This window comes from Heptranchias perlo, chromosome 14 (assembly GCF_035084215.1).
Source record: "Heptranchias perlo isolate sHepPer1 chromosome 14, sHepPer1.hap1, whole genome shotgun sequence".
Taxonomy (NCBI): Eukaryota; Metazoa; Chordata; class Chondrichthyes; order Hexanchiformes; family Hexanchidae; genus Heptranchias; species Heptranchias perlo.
Genome location: NC_090338.1, coordinates 27,318,444 through 27,339,057, shown reverse-complemented (window position 1 = coordinate 27,339,057; position 20,614 = coordinate 27,318,444). Strand labels below are relative to the sequence as shown.

General features: G+C 44.7%; 1 protein-coding gene across 2 annotated transcripts in view; it reads right to left on the bottom strand.

The window, feature by feature from the left end:
* LOC137332378 (organic cation/carnitine transporter 2-like) overlaps positions 1–20,614 on the bottom strand; it is a 75,677-nt gene that overhangs the window by 31,161 nt on the left and 23,902 nt on the right. For both annotated transcript variants that reach the window (XM_067996156.1, XM_067996157.1), the window contains exon 4: positions 11,964–12,135. In XM_067996156.1, coding sequence (XP_067852257.1) covers positions 11,964–12,135 — 172 coding nt within the window. The remainder of the gene's footprint in view (positions 1–11,963; positions 12,136–20,614) is intronic.

The following is a 20,614-nucleotide window of genomic DNA, read 5'->3' as shown; positions in this document are numbered from 1 at the left end:
GGAAAATAAACTTGTCAGGGCATAATACATTTAGGAGGGATAGAAAAGATAAGAATAAAGAGGGAATACATGCTCTAAAGGGGGTTGATGTAGACAAGGAATGGGTACAAACAGAGTCAATATTCTTGGTGCTCAAAGATAAAAAAGGGGTTGTTACATTTGCAGGGGTGCATTACAGATCTCCAATTTGTGCAAAGGAAATCGAAGAGGAAATCTGCAGTCAGATTATACAGATGAGTAGGAGTAACAACATTTTAATTATCTATTTATCGATTGGGACAGAAGAGAGAAAATGGAGAAAAGGGAATGGAATTCCTAAATGTGTATAGGACTCGTTCCTCATACAGGATGTTAACATGCCTACAAGGACAGAGACATTACTAGGCCTGGTTATGTGTGATGAAATAGATCAGGCGGACAAGCTAAATGTGAGTGAGCACCTGGGGAGTAGTGATCACAATATGATAAGGTTTAAGATCCAACTAGAAAGGGAAACAATCAGTAAAAAACGAGAACTCCAAATTGGATTATGGGCAGATTTTAGAAAGATGAGCAAGCTAGCCAAGGTAAGGTGGAAGGGGAAATCGGTACATAGGACTGAAGAGCAACAGTAGGATATTTTTTAAAAAAGAGGTTGCATAGGTACAGAATAAGTATATTCCATTAAAAATAAGGAAACTACTAGTAGTTTTAGGATGCCAAGGATAAATAAATTGGTTAAAAAACAATTCAAATTGAAGAAGAGGGCCTATGAGGATCATAAGAAGAATAAAAAATTAAAAGAATATGAGAAAATAAGAAAAGAAGTTGAGTGGAATAAGGAAAGTTAAGGAGTACGTGGGAAAAAATTCAAAAAACATCAAAAGAAACAGTAAGGTATTTTACAAATATATCAGTAAAAAGAAAATGATTAAAAGTTAGGTGTGACCCACGAGAGAAGAGGATTGTCAATTTATAGAGGTTAATTATATAAGGACAGAGGTATTGAATAGATATTTCAGTCTTGACTAAAGAGAAGAATATCAGAAAATATGTGATATCCAAGAAATGACAAAATGCCTAGTTAAACCAAGGAATGACAACATGGCAGGGCCTGATGGGAAGCATCCTAGGATCCTGAACAAGTTGAGGGAGTAAATTGCAGAGTTGCTAGAAATGATATTTCAGGGCTCTATTGAGTGTCAACGTGTACCGAAGACTGGAGAATGTCCGATGTAGACCCATTTTTTAAAAAGGCAGCCCAAGCTAATCTAGGTAATTAAAGTCCAGTTAGCTTAACATCTGTGGTAGAGAAAATTTTAGGGCCTTTAATTAAGGATATAATTACCACAAATCTAGATATAAAGAAAATAATCAGAAAATCTAGCCTACACTTTTCAAACTGTATTAAGAGTGAATGCAGTTTTATCACCCTCTTTACAAGAGAAGATCAACAATAAGATGCCAGGGATGACCTCATATCTCAAAGGTTCACTTAGCAAGTCAGACTGGGAAAAATAAAAATTGAAATACTCCGGCCCTTTCCCACTCCCATCACCACCACACCATCCCCCCCACTTTGCACGAAACAGTCCTTCAACCATACATATACTCATTGGACACCCACCCAATAGGTCCCGTCATGTATTGACATTTATCATGAAGCAAATGATAGAGCGAGTTGACACTCAGGATGCAATAATGGGCAAGACGTGAAAGTGGTGCTAATCAATAAATTTTACGTACCGATATAAAGGAAACTTCACAACATAACATTTTTTTCAATCACCCACGTATATACCCTTGGTGAATGACAATTGCTTTAACTTACGTTTCCTACCGCTTCTAGGTGATGCATCCCCTGTGGCTTCAGCAGAGGTAGAGGCAGGCTGCTTACATCTCTGCCCTGACTGCTGAGATGCTTTTGGCCTACTACTTCTGGGTTTTGGAGCCCCTGTGGGCTCCGCCAAAGACTGCTCCACCTGCACCTGTGCAGGGTCAGACTCGGCCATCAGGAGATGAGGCAGCAGTTCAGGTACTGGTTGAGGTGGGAGGGGCAATGGGTGAGACGAGGGAGCGTTTTGAGTGGAGTTCCCACTTCCATGTCTCCTTTCGCCATCATCCCTCTCCTGGGTCAGCGCCATAACAACCCTACCACTGTGCTGGCAAGCAGCTTGGTGCAGATCAGTGACACGTTGTAAGGTAAGGTATCTGTCATCCTGTTTAAGGCAACAGACATCTCCTGCACGGCCGTGGTCATGGCCTGCACAGACTTATTTGAAAACCGAGCTTGAAGCTCCACCAAGGCGACCGCTCTCTCAATTACCTGCGACACCAATCCACTACCGTTGGTGTAGGACTCCTCCATCCTCTCCACTATCGTGGACAGTGTGCGTGGAACGTTTGCCAATACCTCGTAAAGTTGCTGCTGTACCTCAAACATTGTCCTTCTCAATGATGGCCCCCGGGGTTCAGCATCTGTGTCCAGCTGAGCAGAGCTTGAAGAGGAGAGCGCCCTCCGATGCGGACTCTCCACAGCTGCCCCTGCCACCAGTGTCTGCTCGTGTTCACTTGTGAATTGTGAATCACCAGGTGAAAACCCAACTAACTATCTAACAGGTCCCACCGAAGTGCGAGTATTTGCCCTGGTGTATGGCTGTATGTTCTGTGATGGTGCACCCTCAGAAGGAATGAGCTCCTCTGAGGAATTGTTGTCATGAATCTCGCAGACTCTTGCTCTACGAGTGAAGGCCCTGGAAGACAAAAGAAAGTGATATGAATTAGTCCTGGAAAAGTAACAATTTTGACAATCACCATACTCAGGCTTCTTCTATTTCAGTCGTTGATGAAATAAAGTCAGCATGTGTGTCAGAGATTTTTAAAATTCTGTCACCAAGCATCTGTGAGTTCCCAGTTTCTCCATCTCCGATAGAGTGGGACACAGAGGTGCTACTTCTCTCCATGGCGTCCTCTGCATCTGTGAGCTGCAAAATTTGTGACGGGCCACCTCCAGTCATTTCCCTCTCGCTTGTGTTTTGCGCTCTCTTCCCCTACAAGGGGCGAATGAACAGACCTGTGAGTGACTGAAGGTCACGTATTCACCCAATGGATGCAGAGCATTGGGTGAGGCTGACTGTCATACAGATGCATCAGAGGGTGACTATCAGACAGATGCATCCATTGCTTAAGGATTGGGGTGAGTGGCAGCAGTGAATGGTACATGGGGAGGTAAGGAAGTGCATAGAAATTGAAGGATGGGTGCTGCTGAAACTTAAGTGGGCGTGAGGAATAATGTGATGGAGTACGTTTGGCAACCCAGAGTGAGAGGGGGTTGTAGTACACCACAGGATGTAAGTGAATCAGCATCAGTACTCACTTTTCCTGACCTGATTAGGTCATTAAAGCACTTTCATTTTTTAAATTTGTTCATGGGATGTGGGCATCACTGGCAAGGCCAGCATTTATTGCCCATCCCTAATTGCCCTTGAGAAGATGGTGGTGACGGTTCTCCCACAGTGCTGTTAGGAAGGGAGTTCCAGGATTTTGACCCAGCGATGATGAAGGAACGGCGATATATTTCCAAGTCGGGATGGTGTGTGACTTGAAGGGGAACGTGCAGGTGATGTTGTTCCCATGTGCCTGCTGCCCTTGTCCTTCTAGGTGGTAGAGGTCACGGGTTTGGGAGGAGCTGTTGAAGAAGCCTTGGTGAGTTGCTGCAGTGCATCCTGTGGATGGAACAAACTGCAGCCACGGTGCGCTGGTGGTGAAGGGAGTGAATGTTTACAGAGGTGGATTGGGTGCCAATCAAGTGGGCTGCTTTGTCCTGGATGGTGTCGAGCTTCTTGAGTGTTGTTGGAGCTGCACTGCATCCAAAACTGGGGCACAGTGTTCCTGCTGCTCACCTCCTCAGCCACCTCCAGCCATACCTTCTTGGTAAGAGAAGCAGGTTTCTTTCTCCCATTGCTGTGGAAAATGATGTCCCTCCTGCTCCTCACTGTAACCAGCAATACTTCAAGGGAAGCATCATTGAATCTGGGTGCTGGCCTTGCTCTTCGTGAATTTATGGTAAATACCTCCTGGCTCCTCCAAATTCCAATTTTGCCCTTTAAATGGTGGACTTCAGATCGTGTCATGCGAATATGCATCATGTCCGCTGCGCAGCTTAGATTCTCTTTGTTCCGTAAGGACCTTTACCTAGCTGACATGGAAAGGTACCTTTACAAGTACAGTTTATTAGGACAAGGAGTAAAACACTGAGTTAGCTTGTGAGGCTGTATCATCCAATTGCAGGCAACGACTCACTAACTTTATAAGTGCCTGAGGCCAGAGAGAGGTGAGAGTGAAGCCAGCTTAGATATTGTCACTTGTGCGTAAGGTGGATTCAGTTGAAGCCGGAAATCCAAGTGGGAACGAATTACCCTGCTGCCGAAAGGAGGCTCATTGAGTCAACATTCCAGATACTAACGCCTGTGTCCCAGGGAATGAAGGAACTTGACCCAACCACGCTGCTCGTAATGAAGAAGTCATGTGAGCTCTGAACGTTGTTAATCACACACGTAGTCTTCAGCTATTTGGTAGACTGGCTATTCAAAGCTGTTATCTTGTCAACTTTATAAGGAACTATTCTTAAAATAATCTCATCAATATATATCCTGGTTGCTGCTATAGTTCGTGTTCAGCATCCATTAGTGTTGATTTACAGTGATACACTGAATTGCCTGTGTAACCTTTGCTACTCATTTTGTTAAGTAACACTGCCCATTATGATTTTCTGTTCAACTGTTAGATAACTCTATACTTAGGCATATCTATTAAGCGTTCTTATGCCCAACTTTAACGTTAAGTTGTGATTTGTAACCAATAAATAGTGGTCTGGTTCCTTCCTTGATAATTTGGCAAAGAAGAGTTAATTTTTCAGTGCTATCTTGGCTGGTCTTTCATCTTCCATCTTCCATAAACTTGAGCTCATCCAAAACTCTATTCACACCAAGTCCCGTTCACTCATCACCCCTGACCAACATTGCCTCCCGGTCTGGCAATGCCTCGATTTTAAAATTCTCATCTTTATTTTCAAATCCCTCCATGACCTCCCCCCTCCCTATCTCAAGTTGAGAAGGCTGTTAAAAAAGTATGGGCTTTATAAAGAGAGGCACAGAGTACAAAAGCAAGAAAGTTATGTTGAACCTTTGTAAAACACTGGTTCAGCCACAACTGGAATATTGTTTTCATTTCTGGGCACCGCACTTTAGGAAGGATGTCTTTGAGAGGGTGCAGAAGAGATTTACTAGAATGGTGCCAGGGATGAGGACCTTCAGTTATTTGGAAAAACTGGAGAAGCTGGGCTATTCTTCTGAGAACAGAGAAGGTTAAGGGGAGATTTGATAGAGTTATTCAAAATCATGACTGGTTTTGATAGAGTGCATAAAGAAAAACTGTTTCCAGTGGCAGAAGGGTCGGTAACCAGAGGACACAGATTTAAGTTGATCGGCAAAAGAGCCAGAGGCAACGTGAGAAATCATTTTTTTACACAGTGAGTTGTAATGATCTGGAATGACTGCCTGAAAGGGTGGTGGAAGCAGATTCAATAGTAACTTTTGAAAGGGAATTAGATAAATACTTGAAGGGAAAAAATTTACAGGGCTATGGGAATAGAGCAGGGGAGTGGGACTAATTGGATAGCTCTTTCAAAGAGCCGGCACAGACACAATGGGCCGAATGGCGTCCTCCTGTGCTGTTCCAACTACAAAACCATGATTTCTGATTGCTCTCTATGTTATCGCATTGACTGCATTCAGTGCTTAAATCAATTTGGATTCAGCAGAATTTGTATATCTGACGTTCATGCTCAGCCCAGAAGACTGTCAAATTCATGAGTAGTGTCTTTTCCAGAACTGTAACTTTAAAATGTAAGTAACATGCTCCCCGGTATCAGCAGAGACATCAGCGATGGCTGTAGGTATTAAACACCAATTATGCCACTAGCTTTAGGTCAACAATGTGAGAAACGAGGCCTGCATCAGTATTTGTTCTTCACACAAAGAGTATTCAAGACATGAAATGAGCTTCTGGCCAAGCCAGTGAAATCATTTAATAAACAATTGGATTCTGTGATGGGAATACTTCAGTTTTTTTCTTGATGAATGAGCTGAGATGGACTGAATGGTCTTCATCTATATCTATCTTCTGCATCTTGTAACATCTCAGTTAACTTATTCCGAATACATTCCTGCTTCCCTTTAATTGACGAACAATGGGAGTGCTGGAGGGCTGAACAAATGCATCCTGTACCGTGCAGGATGACCTCTGAAAATGTTTGAATCAAAAGAAAAAGGCATACGCAAAGTACATAAACAATAAAGGAGAGGCTGACAAAATGGAATATGATGAGTTTAGGAAAGAGGATAAAGACAATTAGGAAGGTAAAGAGGAAATATGAAATGAAAACATCAAAGAATATAAAAAGAAATAGTATTCTATAGGCACATAAACAACAAAAGGAGAATTAAGATTAGAATAGGGCCTCTAAGGGATGAGCAAGATAAACTCATAGGAGATGATACTGAAATGGCAGGGATACTGAATAGATACTTTGCCTCAGCCTTCACTGAAGAGACTAACAAAGAGGAAATAATAACAATAGAAGAAATCAAGAGGCACATTATAACAATTAAGAAAGGATATACTAGACAAACTAGTCAAACTTAGGGAGGACAAAGCTCAGGGTTCAGACAGATTGCACCTGCGGATACGCACAGGGAGCAAAAACCAGAGGCACTAGTATCCATATATAACAATACAATAGAAAAAGGAATAGTGCCAGCGAACTGGCAAACAACAGATGTAATTCCTATCTTCAAATAGTGGTGAATGGCTGTTTTTCAGACTGGAGGAAGATATACAGTGGTGTTCCCCAGGGGTCAGTAGTAGGACCACTGCTTTTTTTGATATATATTAATGGCTTGGACTTGAGTGTACAGGGCACAATTTAAAAATTTGCAGATGAAACAAAACTTGGAGTGTAGTAAACAGTGAGGAGGCTAATAATAGACTTCAAGAGAATGTAGACAGGCTGGTGGAATGGGCGGACACATGGCAGATGAAATTTAATGCAGAGAAGTGTGAAGTGATACATTTCGGCAGGAAGAACGAGGCGAGGAAATATAAACTAAATGGTACAATTCTAAGAGGGGGTACAGGAACAGGGAGACCTGAGGGTATATGTGCACAAACCTTTGAAGGTGGCCCGACAGGTTGAGAAAGCGGTTAAAAAAGCATGCGGGATCCTGGGCTTTTAAATAGAGGCATAGAGTACAAAAGCAAGGAAGTTATGTTGAACCTTTATAAAATACTGGTTCGGCCACAACTGGGGTATTGTGTCCAATTCTGAACACTGCATTTTAGTATGGATGTGAAGGCCTTAGAGAGGGTGCAGAAAAGATTTACTAGAATAGTTCCAGGGATGAGGAACTTCAGTTACATGGATAGACTGGAGAAGCTGGGGTTGTTCTCCTTAGAGCAGAGAAGGTTGAGAGGAGATTTGATAGAAGTGTTCAAAATCATGACGGGTTTAGATAAAGCCATTGGCAGAAGGGTCGAGAACCAGAGGACACAGATTTAAAATGATTGGCAAAAAAAAGGCGACATGAGAAAAAACTTTTTTACGCAGCGAGTAGTTCTGATCTGGAATGCATTGACTGAAAGGGTGATGGATGCAGATACAATCGTGGCTTTCAAAAAGGAATTGGATAAACATATAAAGGGAAAAAAATTGCAGGGTTATGGGGACAGAGCAGGGGAATGGGACTAACTGGATTGCACTTACAAAGGGGCACAGGCTCGGTGGGCCGAATGGCCTCCTTCTGTGCTGTAACGATTCTATGATTCAAAGGCTTACAATATGAGCCAGCCAAAGTATGCAAAATGGTGTGCTTATTTTAAAAGGATCTTCACCTCAAAACCAAATTCAAGGAGCACAAAGCATTCCAACAACCCGGACAAGCAGATAAAGTTACATTGGCACAGGAGGTTAGACAAAATGGGGGAAAAACTCAATGGGGGCCGCTTTTGGACGCGGGTAGCGTGATATGCTATTACCCTGCGCCCAATGGCCCCTGCGCAGACAGGACGCAAGTTTGGACCCACCGGAGTACTTACCTGTAATCAGTGTTCCTTTCCAGGCCTTGCACGTGGAATCAATGCAATTTGCACTTTCCACCACCAGAGGGAGCACAATCTCTTAAAGGGAGGATGTTTCTTAGACATCTCTTAAAGGTAGCTGGCACTTGTTGTTTGCTGAAAATAACAGTCTACTGTCTGCACAAAGTCTGAACGGAGATCAGACATCGCACACATAAAGCACAGATGCAGGTCCTATCCCTATGTTTACACACTGATGAGTTATGTTAAAACATTGAATAAAGGTTGCGCGCTACTAAATCTCACATCCTCCAATCTGCACGCCAGACCTCACCAATCCGCCGATCTGAGTTGGTACCAGGCCTGCAAGAGTGCATGCACCAAGGTTCTCTGCTAATGCACTGGAGACCTTGCGTGCAAGAGGTGGACAGAAAGAGGGGCATCCTGTATCCGCAGGGAGAGGGGGGAGTGGGGGTGGGGGGCACGGGCAAGAGGCCCTCCAAACATATATTCAAAAGGCAGTGGGAGATAATGGGGGACAAAGTCAATGCCAGGCACACAGCATCATGAACATGGATGCAGTGCAGGAAGAAATTCAGTGCTTTGACATGAGTGGTCAAGGTGAGTGAGGTCAGCTGTCAAGTGGCGTCTCCTACCAACTGCTCCACGCACTACACCCCCATCCCCCACATACCAATAAACTCTTTCCTTCAGTACTCAACTCTTCCAATCAGATGCTTCCTCTCACCCTTACACATTACGACTATATAAAGCCGCCCGCCCACAACTCACAGGCCACACACACTGGCAGCTATTCAATCATGACAGGCACATCACTCAGACACACGTCCCGCTTTCTTGCAGGAGAAAGTGACGCCTATCAAGAGGCAGCAAGTGGCAGTGGCATTTAGCCCCTCGAGCCTGTTCTGCCATTCAATGAGATCATGGTGGACCTGTGATCTAATTCCATATACTCGTCTTAGCCCCATATCCCGTAATACCCTTGGTTCACAGAAATCTATCAATCTCAGATTTAACATTCACAAGTGGGCTAGCATCAACTGCCGTCTGCAGAAGAGCGTTCTAAATGTCTCCCACCCTTTGCGTGTAGAAGCATTTCCTAACTTCACTCCTGCACATCCTGACACTAAATGTTACACTATGTCCCCGCATCCTAGTATTGAAGTCTAGGAGACCTCCAAAAACAGATACAAATGTCTCGGCAGCCGGAAGCAATAATCCAGCCACTAACCTATAAATCCTGCATGATCCCTTTAAACAGCGCTGGTGGGGGTTCCTCCAGGCACTCTAACACACGTTCAGATGGTCCGGGTTAAGACTGTGCATTGAGTTGAGCGTTAGATACCATTTTGGGACTTATCACTTTAAATCAGCGTTGCACACAGATTGAAGCCATTTTCTCCCGACTTTACATGATTCCAGCGTTAGTTTTATGTGCCTGCGCTAACTCATATACCAAGATGGCGACTGGCGCACGTCATGCAGGAAATGTGCATGGGCATCCAAGACGCCATCTTGGATGTTGGAGAGGCCGTGTAGCGCCGAAACAATGGGCGCTACCCGGCCCAATTTAGTGTCCAATGTGATTTCAGTTCTGATCTCCTGTTCCAAGGTGAGAAATTTCATACATCAATCTCACTGATACAAATCACTCATACACATCCTCATGCAAACCGTTCACATGACATATATATATATATATATATAGATTACATAGAATGTACAGCGCAGAAACAGGCCATTCAACCCAACAGGCCCATGCCCTGTTTATGCTCCACTTGAGCCTCCTCCCTCCCTACTTCATCTAACCCTATCAGCATATCGTTCTATTCCTTTCTCCCTCCTGTGTTTATCTAGCTTCTCCTTAAATACATCTATGCTCGCCGCCTCAACTGCTCCTTGTGGTAGAAAGTTCCACATTCTAACCATTCTCTGGGTAAAAAAAATTCTCCTGAGTTCCCTATTGGATTTATTGATGACTATCTTATATTTATGGCTCCTAGTTCTGGTCTTCACCGCAAATGGATACATCTACTCTACGCCTACCCTATCAAACCCTTTCATAATCTTAAAGGCCTCTATCAGGTCACCCATCAGCCTTCTCTTTTCAAGAGAAAAGAGTCCCAGCCTGCTCAATCTTTCCTGATAAGTATGACCTCTCAGTTCTGGTATCACCCTAGTAAATCTTTTTTGCACCTTCTCCATTGCTGCTATATCCTTTTTATAATATGGAGACCAGAACTGTTCACAGCATGATCTTATCAAGTTTAACATAGCTTCTCTGCTTTTCAATTCTATCCCTCTAGAAATAAACCCCAGCGCTTGATTTTCTTTTTTTATGGCCTTATTATCCTGCTACTTTTGTTGATTTGTGTATCTGTTCCCCCAGATCTCTCTGCTTCTCTATCCCATTTAGACTCTTATTATCCAAGCAGTATGAGGCCCCCTTATTCTTCCTACCAAAATGCAATACCTCACACTTATCTATATTGAAATTCATTTGCTAATTACACGTCCATTCTGCAAGTTTATTAATGTCTTCCTGTATTTTGTCGCAGTCCTCCTCGGTATTAACTATACCCCCCAATCTGGTGTTGTCCGCAAAATGACCTACTGTTACCCAAGCATCCATTACTAATAATTTGTCTGTGGACAAGGAAAACCTGGTGATTTAAAACAATTTATTATCATCACAGTAATAAATGTGCCCAACATATGTACCTTGTGGTCTTTTCCCATCAAATCTATGTACTTCTTCTCATACTGAGTCTGTGTACCATGTTACATGGCCATGGTTCTCTGAGGCCAGTTGCTGGGCTGAGCTACAAAGTTCTGCTTCCAAAGACCCACTTAAGCCACTGATGGTATCTGTAACTTTTTCTTTGCCAATTATCTTTCCATTGTTAAACTTTTTTTGGACCACCTACCAAATCTTCAAATTGATGGGGGTGGTGTTCAACCTCGTACCAAGACCCTAAATCTGCCTCCTGATATGTGGATTGTTAACCAACCTCCTTGTCACCAAGGGCCATTTCCAACTCAGTAAAATACACTTTCCACATTTTTGGTATTGTAATTTGCAATTTTCCAATAAGTAGATTTACATTATAGGCCACTTATGCTTTGTGTCTTATGGGAGTCAAGAAGCTCATTTTTTGCCTGTTGACATTCTAAACTGTGATTATCACAGCTATGATCTGTTTTGGCAGTTTAACTTCCCTCTGCCACAGAACCATGCTGCTAGAATCCATCCCAGCATGGAGGGATGAAAGTCTTTCCTGGTTCTAAGGGTACTGAGATTGCTTTGGAGCTGTTGAAACTCACTTGCTAATGGGCATGATCCCATAGTATAAAAATGTTATGTCTTGATATAAATTGGCAACCTCACTCTGGGGTACCATAATGGTGGCTGGTACAGGAACTGTTACACTGGAACAGCAGATGGTGCTTTTCTGAGAGTGGAGTTAAGGCAGGTTGGTGGAATAATTAGAGGGAGCTTGATGGAAGAGAGTAAATGGAGATTTACACTGCTGGTAACCATGCCATACTTGATTTGTGTGGCCTTTGATGCTGAGACTGGGTGGGGACTGTACCGCCCAGGCAGTGAAGGTCAAAATTACCCCTACTGAACGTCAAGCCTCTCATCACAGTCAAGGAGATGTTACTGCACCTCCTTAATACACTGCCAATGCAGATCCCCATCCCTACCCTCATCCCAGAAGGACTCTCGTTTTCTTTATCTTGGTCAGAAGCAGTCCCATAAGTTAATGGCAATAAAAGTTCCTAATCTATTGATAAAATAGATTAAAGTTTTAATTCCTACATACCACCACAAAGGAATGTACAGCAGGCCAACGAGAGACAGGGTGAAAAGCAATATCTGCCAGCTTCGTATAAAGTATGCAACCAAAGGCAGGAGCATATAGCCAAATGCATAAAAAGTGCCAATTCCCAGTGTAGAGTACGCAATCCGAATGGATTTCCCAAGAACTTCCGATCCTGCAAGAAGAGAATAACCAGGTTAAGGACAACAGTGATTGTGAATTATTTCCTAATTTCACCCCCCCTCTGCTCCCCCACCCAAGGACTTACCTGTGGGTCAGCTCAGCACAGGAGCCAGCTAAATTTCGCAAGTGATGCCCAATTCACACTTGTTTCCAGCTCTACATGAATTTCTCCCCCTAGTTTCTTCTGCAGTCTGCCTTGGAGGGTGTTGGTGAAAAGGCAGCACTACTAAGAAAATCAGAGTACGCACACAAACACACACACATACACACTTCTTTTAATGAAGATCTGAGGCTAGAATTTCCAGCGTGTTTTGGAATTCATACCATCCGGGCAGGGGTGGAAATTTGAGAAAGGACCCATTTCTGGCCAGGATCAGCAATTCCAGTAGAGGGAGGCCATCATCTTTTGTCCAGCCCCCCGCCCCCCCCCACCACTTTGTCATTATGTCACTTTTGGAGGTGGGACTGGCAAGATTATTTGCCACTAAGAAAGCAGCAAATCAGCAAGGGAGCAGGAAAGGAGGAATGGTTTTTTACTCTTGACCACTCTGGCCAGACAATGGTCATCTCCAGAGCAGACATTCAAGCAGGACCTCAAGGGTAGTAATCTCCGGATTACTCCCAGTGCCACGCGCTAGTGAGTATAGAAATAGGAAGATAGAGCAGATGAATGCGTGGCTGGAGAGATGGTGCAAGAGGGAGGGCTTCAGATTCCTGGGGCATTGGGACTGGTTGTGAGGGAGGTGGGACCTGTACAAGCCGGACGGGTTGCACCTCAACAGGGCCAGGACCAATATCCTTGCGGGGAGGTTTGCTAATGCTGTTGGGGAGGGTTTAAACTAGTTTGACAGAGGAATGGGAACCTGAGTGTAGATCCAGATGGGACAGAATCACAACTGGAGATGGAAGGCAGAAAATTAGTAAGAGAGTTTGGAAGGCAGAGGAAAAAGGAGTTTGGCAGTGTGTAAAGGTATATACCTCAATGCAAGTAGTATAGTGAATAAAACAGATGAGCTGAGGGCACAGATAGACATGTGGAAGTATGACATCTTAGCTATTACTGAAACATGGCTTAAAGAGGGGCAGGAATGGCAGCTCAACATTTCTGGTTACAGGGTTTTCAGATGAGATAGAGAGGGGGTAAAAAAGGAGGGGGGTGGCAATTTTGGTTAAAGAAACAATTACAGCTGTGAGGAGGATGATATGTTCGAAAGATCATCAAATGAGGCCATATGGGTTGAGCTAAGGAACAAAAAAGGGGCAGTCCTACTACTGGGAGTGTTCTTTTGATCCCCAAACAGTCAGAGGGAGATAGAAGAGCAAATATGTAGGCAAATTTCTAAGAAGTGCAAAAACAATAGGGCAGTAATAGTCGGGGATTTCAACTACTCTAATATTAACTGGGATACAAATGGCGAGAAGGGCATAGAAGGCACAAAATTCGTAAATTGCATTCAGGAGAACTTTTTTAGCCAGTACGTAGCAAGCCCAACAAGAGAGGGGGCAGCTCTGGATTTAATTTTAGGAAATGAAGCTGGGCAGGTGGAAGGAGTAGCAGTGGGAGAGCATTTTGGTGGTAGTGATCATAATTCAGTTAGTTTTAGCATAGTTATGAAAAAGGACAAAGATAGAACAAACACACACACATACACACTTCTTTTAATGAAGGGGAAAGGCCAATTTTACTAAGCAATATTTGCATCGTCCCTCTCTTTTGTGAAGACAAACGCAAAGTATTCATTAAGAACTATACCAACATCTTCCGCCTCCACACGTACCTTTTTGGTCTCTAATAGACCCTAGTCTTTCCTTAGTAATCCTCTTGCTCTTAATGTATTTATAAAACATCTTTGGGTTTTTCTTGATTTTACTTGCCAATATCTTTTCATGCCCTCTCTTTGCTTTCCTAATTTCCATTTAATTTCACCCCTGCACTTTTTATATTCCTCCAGGCTTTCTGCAGTATTGAATTCTCAGTGTCTGACATAAGCTTTCATTTTCTGCCTTATCCTACCCTGTATGCTCCTTGACATCCAGGGGGCTCTAGAATTGACAGTCCCACCCTTTTTCTTTGTGGGAACATGTTTACTCTGAACCCCTTGAATGCCTCCCACTGCTCTGACATTGATTTACCTTCAAGTAGCTGTTTCGAGTCCATTTTCGCTAAATCACTTCTCAGCTATGTGGAAAAAAATAAGGCATCTATCCTGCTGCTGTTGAGGGGACAAGGTGAAGGTGAATTACTCTGTCCTCATAAAATGGCATTTGTGACCTGGGCTATGCCTCATTCAACAGCAGACTGGTTTGCGTTGTACACAGATATGCTAAATGAACATTCTAAGTGATACATCCATTTTTCTCCCAACAAGAGAGAGTGGAACCACCTATCCTTGACATTCAATTGCATTACCATCGCCGAATCCCCCACCATCAACATCCTGGGGTCGCCATTGATCAGAAACTCAACTGGACCAGCCACATAAATTCCTTGGCTACGAGAGCAGGTCAGAGGCTGGGTATTATGTAATAAGTGGCTCATCTCCTAACTCCCCAAACCCTCTCCACAAGGCACAAGTCAGAAGTGTGATGGAATACTCTCCACTTGCCTGGACGGGTGCAGCTGCAACAACACTCGAGAAGCTTGACATCATCCAGGATAAAGCAGTCCGCTTGATTGGCAGCCTATCCACTACCATAAATATCCACCCTCTCCACCACCAGCGCACCACGACTGCAGTGTGTACTATCCACAGGATGCACTGCAGCAACTCGCCAAGGCTTCTTCGACAGCACCTCCCAAACCCAAGACCTCCACCACAAATGCAGCAGGTGCATGGGAACACCATTATCTCCAAGTTGCCCTCGAAGTTACACACCATGCCGACTTGGACATATATCATAGGAACAGGAGTAGGCCATTTAGCCCCTCGAGCCTGTTCCGCCATTCAATGAGATCCTGGCTAATTTGTGAACTAACTCTATATACCCGCCTTAGCCCCATATCCCTTAATACCTTTTGGTTAACAAAAACCTATCAACCTCAGATTTAAAATTAACAATTGAGCGAGCATCAACTGCCATTTGCGGAAGAGAGTTCCAAACTTCTACCACCCTTTGCATGTAGAAGTGTTTCCTAATTTCACTCCTGAAAGTCCTGGCTCCAATTTTTATGTCCCCTCATCCTAGACTCCCGAACCAGCGGAAACAGTTTCTCTTTATCTACCCTATCAGTTCCCCTTAATATCTTGAAAACTTTGATCAAATCACCCCTTAATCTTCTAAATTCCAAGGAATACCACCCCAGTTTGTGTAATCTCGCCTCAAAATTTAACCCTTGGAGTCCGCGTATCATTCTAGTAAATCTACGCTGCACTCCCCCCATGGCCAATACATCTTTCTTAAGGTGCGGTGCCCAGAACTGATCACAGTACTCCAGGTGTGGTCTCACCAGGGCTTTGTATAGCTGTAGCATAACTTCTACCCCCTTGTATTCTAGTCCTCCAGATACAAAGGCCAGCATTCCATTAGCCTTTATGATTATTTTCTGCACCTGTCCATGACATTTTAATGATCTGTGTGCCTAAGCATCTTTGGACCTCCACTGTTTCGAGCTTTTCACCATTTAGAAAGTATTCTGATCTATCCTTTTTAGGTCCAAAGTGGATGACCTCAAACATGCCTACAATGAAATCCATTTGCCACAGTTTTGCCCATTCACTTAATCTATTAATATCTCTGTGTAATTTTATGCTTCTAGCTACACTGCTTACAATGCTGCCTATCTTTGTGTCATCGGCAAACTTGGATATACATAAGAACATATAAGAACATAAGAACATAAGAAATAGGAGCAGGAGTAGGCCAATCGGCCCCTCGAGCCTGCTCCGCCATTCAATAAGATCATGGCTGATCTGATCCTAATCTCAAATCTAAATTCATGTCCAATTTCCTGCCCGCTCCCCGTAACCCCTAATTCCCTTTACTTCCAGGAAACTGTCAATTTCTGTTTTAAATTTATTTAATGATGTAGCTTCCTGGGGCAGCAAATTCCACAGACCTACAACCCTCTGAGTGAAGAAGTTTCTCCTCATCTCAGTTTTGAAAGAGCAGCCCCTTATTCTAAGATTATGCCCCCTAGTTCTAGTTTCACCCATCCTTGGGAACATCCTTACCGCATCCACCCTATCAAGCCCCTTCACAATCTTATATGTTTCAATAAGATCGCCTCTCATTCTTCTGAACTCCAATGAGTAGAGTCCCAATCTACTCAACCTCTCCTCATATGTCCGCCCCCTCATCCCCGGGATTAACCGAGTGAACCTTCTTTGTACTGCCTCGAGAGCAAGTATGTCCTTTCTATCGGGTACGGTAGCATAGTGGTTATGTTACTGGGCTAGTAATCCAGAGGCCTGGACTAAAATCCAGAGTCATGAGTTCAAATCACGCCACGCCAGCGGGCGAATTTAAATTCAATTAATTAATTAAATTCAATTAATTAAATGAAAATCTGGAATTAAAATACTAGTATCAGTAATGATGGCTATGAAACTACCAGATTGTCGTAAAAACCCATCTGGTTCACGAATGTCCTTTAGGGAAGGAAGCCTGCCGCCCTTACCCGGTCTGGCCGATATGTGACTCCAGACCCACAGCAATGTGGTTGATTCTTAATTGCCCTCTGAAATGGCCTAGCAAGCCACTCAGTTGTAAAATCTCGCTACAAAAAGTCATAATAAGAATAAAACCGGACGGACCACTCGGCACCAGACACGACAACGGCAAAACACCAAGCCCAGTCGACCCTGCAAGGTCCTCCTTACGAACATCTGGGGACTTGTGCCAAAATTGGGAGAGCTGTCCCACAGACTAGTCAAGCAATAGCCTGACATAGCCATACTCACAGAATCATTACTTTCAGCCAACGTCCCAGACTCTTCCATCACCATCCCTGGGTATGTCCTGTCCCACCGGCAGGACAGACCCACCAGAGGTGGCGGTACAGTGATATACAGTCAGGAGGGAGTGGCTCTAGGAGTCCTGAACATTGACTCCAGACACCATGAAATCTCATGGCATCAGGTCAAACATGGGCAATGAAACCTCCTGCTGATTACCACCTACCGTCCTCCCTCAGCTGATGAATCAGTCCTCCTCCATGTTCAACACCACTTGGAGGAAGCACTGAGGGTAGCAAGGGCACAGAATGTACTATGGGTGGGGGACTTCAATGTCCATCACCAAGAGTGGCTCGGTAGCACCACAGCTGGCCGAGTCCTGAAGGACATAGCTGCTAGACTGGGCCTGCGGCAGGTGGTGAGAGAACCAACACGAGGGAAAAACTTACTTGACCTCGTCCTCACCAATCTACCTGTCGCAAATGCATCTGTCCATGACAGTATTGGTAGGAGTGACCACCGCACAGTCCTCGTGGAGATGAAATCCCGTCTTCGCACTGAGGACACCATCCAACGTGTTGTGTGGCACTACCAGCGTGCTAAATGGGATAGATTCAGAACAGATCTAGCAGCTCAAAACTGGGCATCCATGAGGCGCTGTGGGCCATCAGCAGCAGCAGAATTGTATTCCAGCACAATCTGTAACCTCATGGCCCGGCATATTCCTCACTCTACCATTACCAACAAGCCAGGGGATCAACCCTGGTTCAATGAGGAGTGTAGAAGAGCATGCCAGGAGCAGCACCAGGCGTACCTAAAAATGAGGTGCCAACCTGGTGAAGCTACAACTCAGGACTACATGCATGCTAAACAGCGGAAGCAACATGCTATAGACAGAGCTAAGCGATTCCACAACCAACGGATCAGATCAAAGCTCTGCAGTCCTGCCACATCCAGTCGTGAATGGTGGTGGACAATTAAACAACTAACGGGAGGAGGAGGCTCTGCAAACATCCCCATTCTCAATGATGGCGGAGTCCAGCACGTGAGTGCAAAAGACAAGGCTGAAGCGTTTGCAACCATCTTCAGCCAGAAGTGCCGAGTGGATAATCCATCTCAGCCTCCTCCCGATATCCCCACCATCACGGAAGCCAGTCTTCGGCCAATTCGATTCACTCCACGTGATATCAAGAAACGGCTGAGTGCACTGGATACAGCAAAGGCTATGGGCCCCGACAACATCCCAGCTGTAGTGCTGAAGACTTGTGCTCCAGAACTAGCTGCGCCTCTAGCCAAGCTGTTCCAGTACAGCTACAACACTGGCATCCACCCGACAATGTGGAAAATTGCCCAGGTATGTCCTGTCCACAAAAAGCAGGACAAATCCAATCCGGCCAATTACCGCCCCATCAGTCTACTCTCAATCATCAGCAAAGTGATGGAAGGTGTCGTCGACAGTGCTATCAAGCGGCACTTACTCACCAATAACCTGCTCACCGATGCTCAGTTTGGGTTCCGCCAGGACCACTCGGCTCCAGACCTCATTACAGCCTTGGTCCAAACATGGACAAAAGAGCTGAATACCAGAGGTGAGGTGAGAGTGACTGCCCTTGACATCAAGGCAGCATTTGACCGAGTGTGGCAACAAAGAAGCCCTAGTAAAATTGAAGTCAATGGGAATCAGGGGGAAAACTCTCCAGTGGCTGGAGTCATACCTAGCACAAAGGAAGATGGTAATGGTTGTTGGAGGCCAAGCATCTCAGCCCCAGGGCATTGCTGCAGGAGTTCCTCAGGGCAGTGTCCTAGGCCCAACCATCTTCAGCTGCTTCATCAATGACCTTCCCTCCATCATAAGGTCAGAAATGGGGATGTTCGCTGATGACTGCACAGTGTTCAGTTCCATTCGCAACCCCTCAGATAATGAAGCAGTCCGTGCCCGCATGCAGCAAGACCTGGACAACATCCAGGCTTGGGCTGATAAGTGGCAAGTAACTTTCGCGCCAGATAAGTGCCAGGCAATGACCATCTCCAACAAGAGAGAGTCTAACCACCTCCCCTTGACATTCAACGGCATTACCATCGCCGAATCCCCCACCATCAACATCCTGGGGGTCACCATTGACCAGAAACTTAACTGGACCAGCCATATAAATACTGTGGCTACGAGAGCAGGTCAGAGGCTGGGTATTCTGCGGCGAGTGACTCACCTCCTGACTCCCCAAAGCCTTTCCACCATCTACAAGGCACAAGTCAGGAGTGTGATGGAATACTCTCCACTTGCCTGGATGAGTGCAGCTCCAACAACACTCAAGAAGCTCGACACCATCCAAGATAAAGCAGCCCGCTTGATTGGCACCCCATCCACCACCCTAAACATTCACTCCCTTCACCACCGGCGCACTGTGGCTGCAGTGTGCACCATCCACAGGATGCACTGCAGCAACTCGCCAAGGCTTCTTCGACAGCACCTCCCAAACCCGCGACCTCTACCACCTAGAAGGACAAGGGCAGCAGGCGCATGGGAACAACACCACCTGCACGTTCCCCTCCAAGTCACACACCATCCCGACTTGGAAATATATCGCCGTTCCTTCATTGTCGCTGGGTCAAAATCCTGGAACTCCCTTCCTAACAGCACTGTGGGAGAACCGTCACCACACGGACTGCAGCGGTTCAAGAAGGCGGCTCACCACCACCTTCTCAAGGGCAATTAGGGATGGGCAATAAATGCCGGCCTTGCCAGCGACGCCCACATCCCGTGAACGAATAAAAAAAAAAGTATGGACACCAAAACTGTATGCAGTATTCCAGGTGCGGTCTCACCAATACCTTATATAACTGGAGCAATATCTCCCTGTTTTTATATTCTATCCCCCTAGCAATAAAAGCCAACATTCCGTTGGCCTTCTTGATCACCTGCTGCACCTGCAAACTAACTTTTTGATTTTCTTGCACTAGGACCCCCAGATCCCTTTGTACTGCAGTACTTTCCAGTTTTTCGCCATTAAGATAATAACTTGCTCTCTGATTTTTCCTGCCAAAGTGCATAACCTCTATCCTGTCATTTAAGTCATTAATAAGTACAATGAATAGTTGAGGTCCCAACACAAACCCCTGTGAGACACCAATATCCGGCCAATCTGGTAATCTGTCCATTATCCCTACTCTCTGTCTCCTGTCACTCAGCCAATTTCCTAACCAGGTCAATAATTTGCCTCAATTCCTTGAGCTTCAACTTTAGCCAACAGTCTCTTATGAGGTACTTAATCGAATGTCTTCTTGGAGTCGCCGTTCCTTCATCGTCGCTGGGTCAAAATCCTGGAACTCCCTACCGAACAGCACTGTGGGAATACTGTTAACGAAGGGTTAATCAGATGGGCTGGCCACTGATTTCTCTTTTTATTGATTTCTTTATATTAACTGTGTCCAGTAACTTTTCAATTGTAGCAGATCTCACAAGCAGTTTAATTTTCCTTTTGATGCGGACAGATCCTGTAACAAAACCGTGGGCAGTTTGTCGGTGCAAGTGAGTGTGTAGACAACACGGCATCTTGTAGGTTATTTGTCTTTAAACTT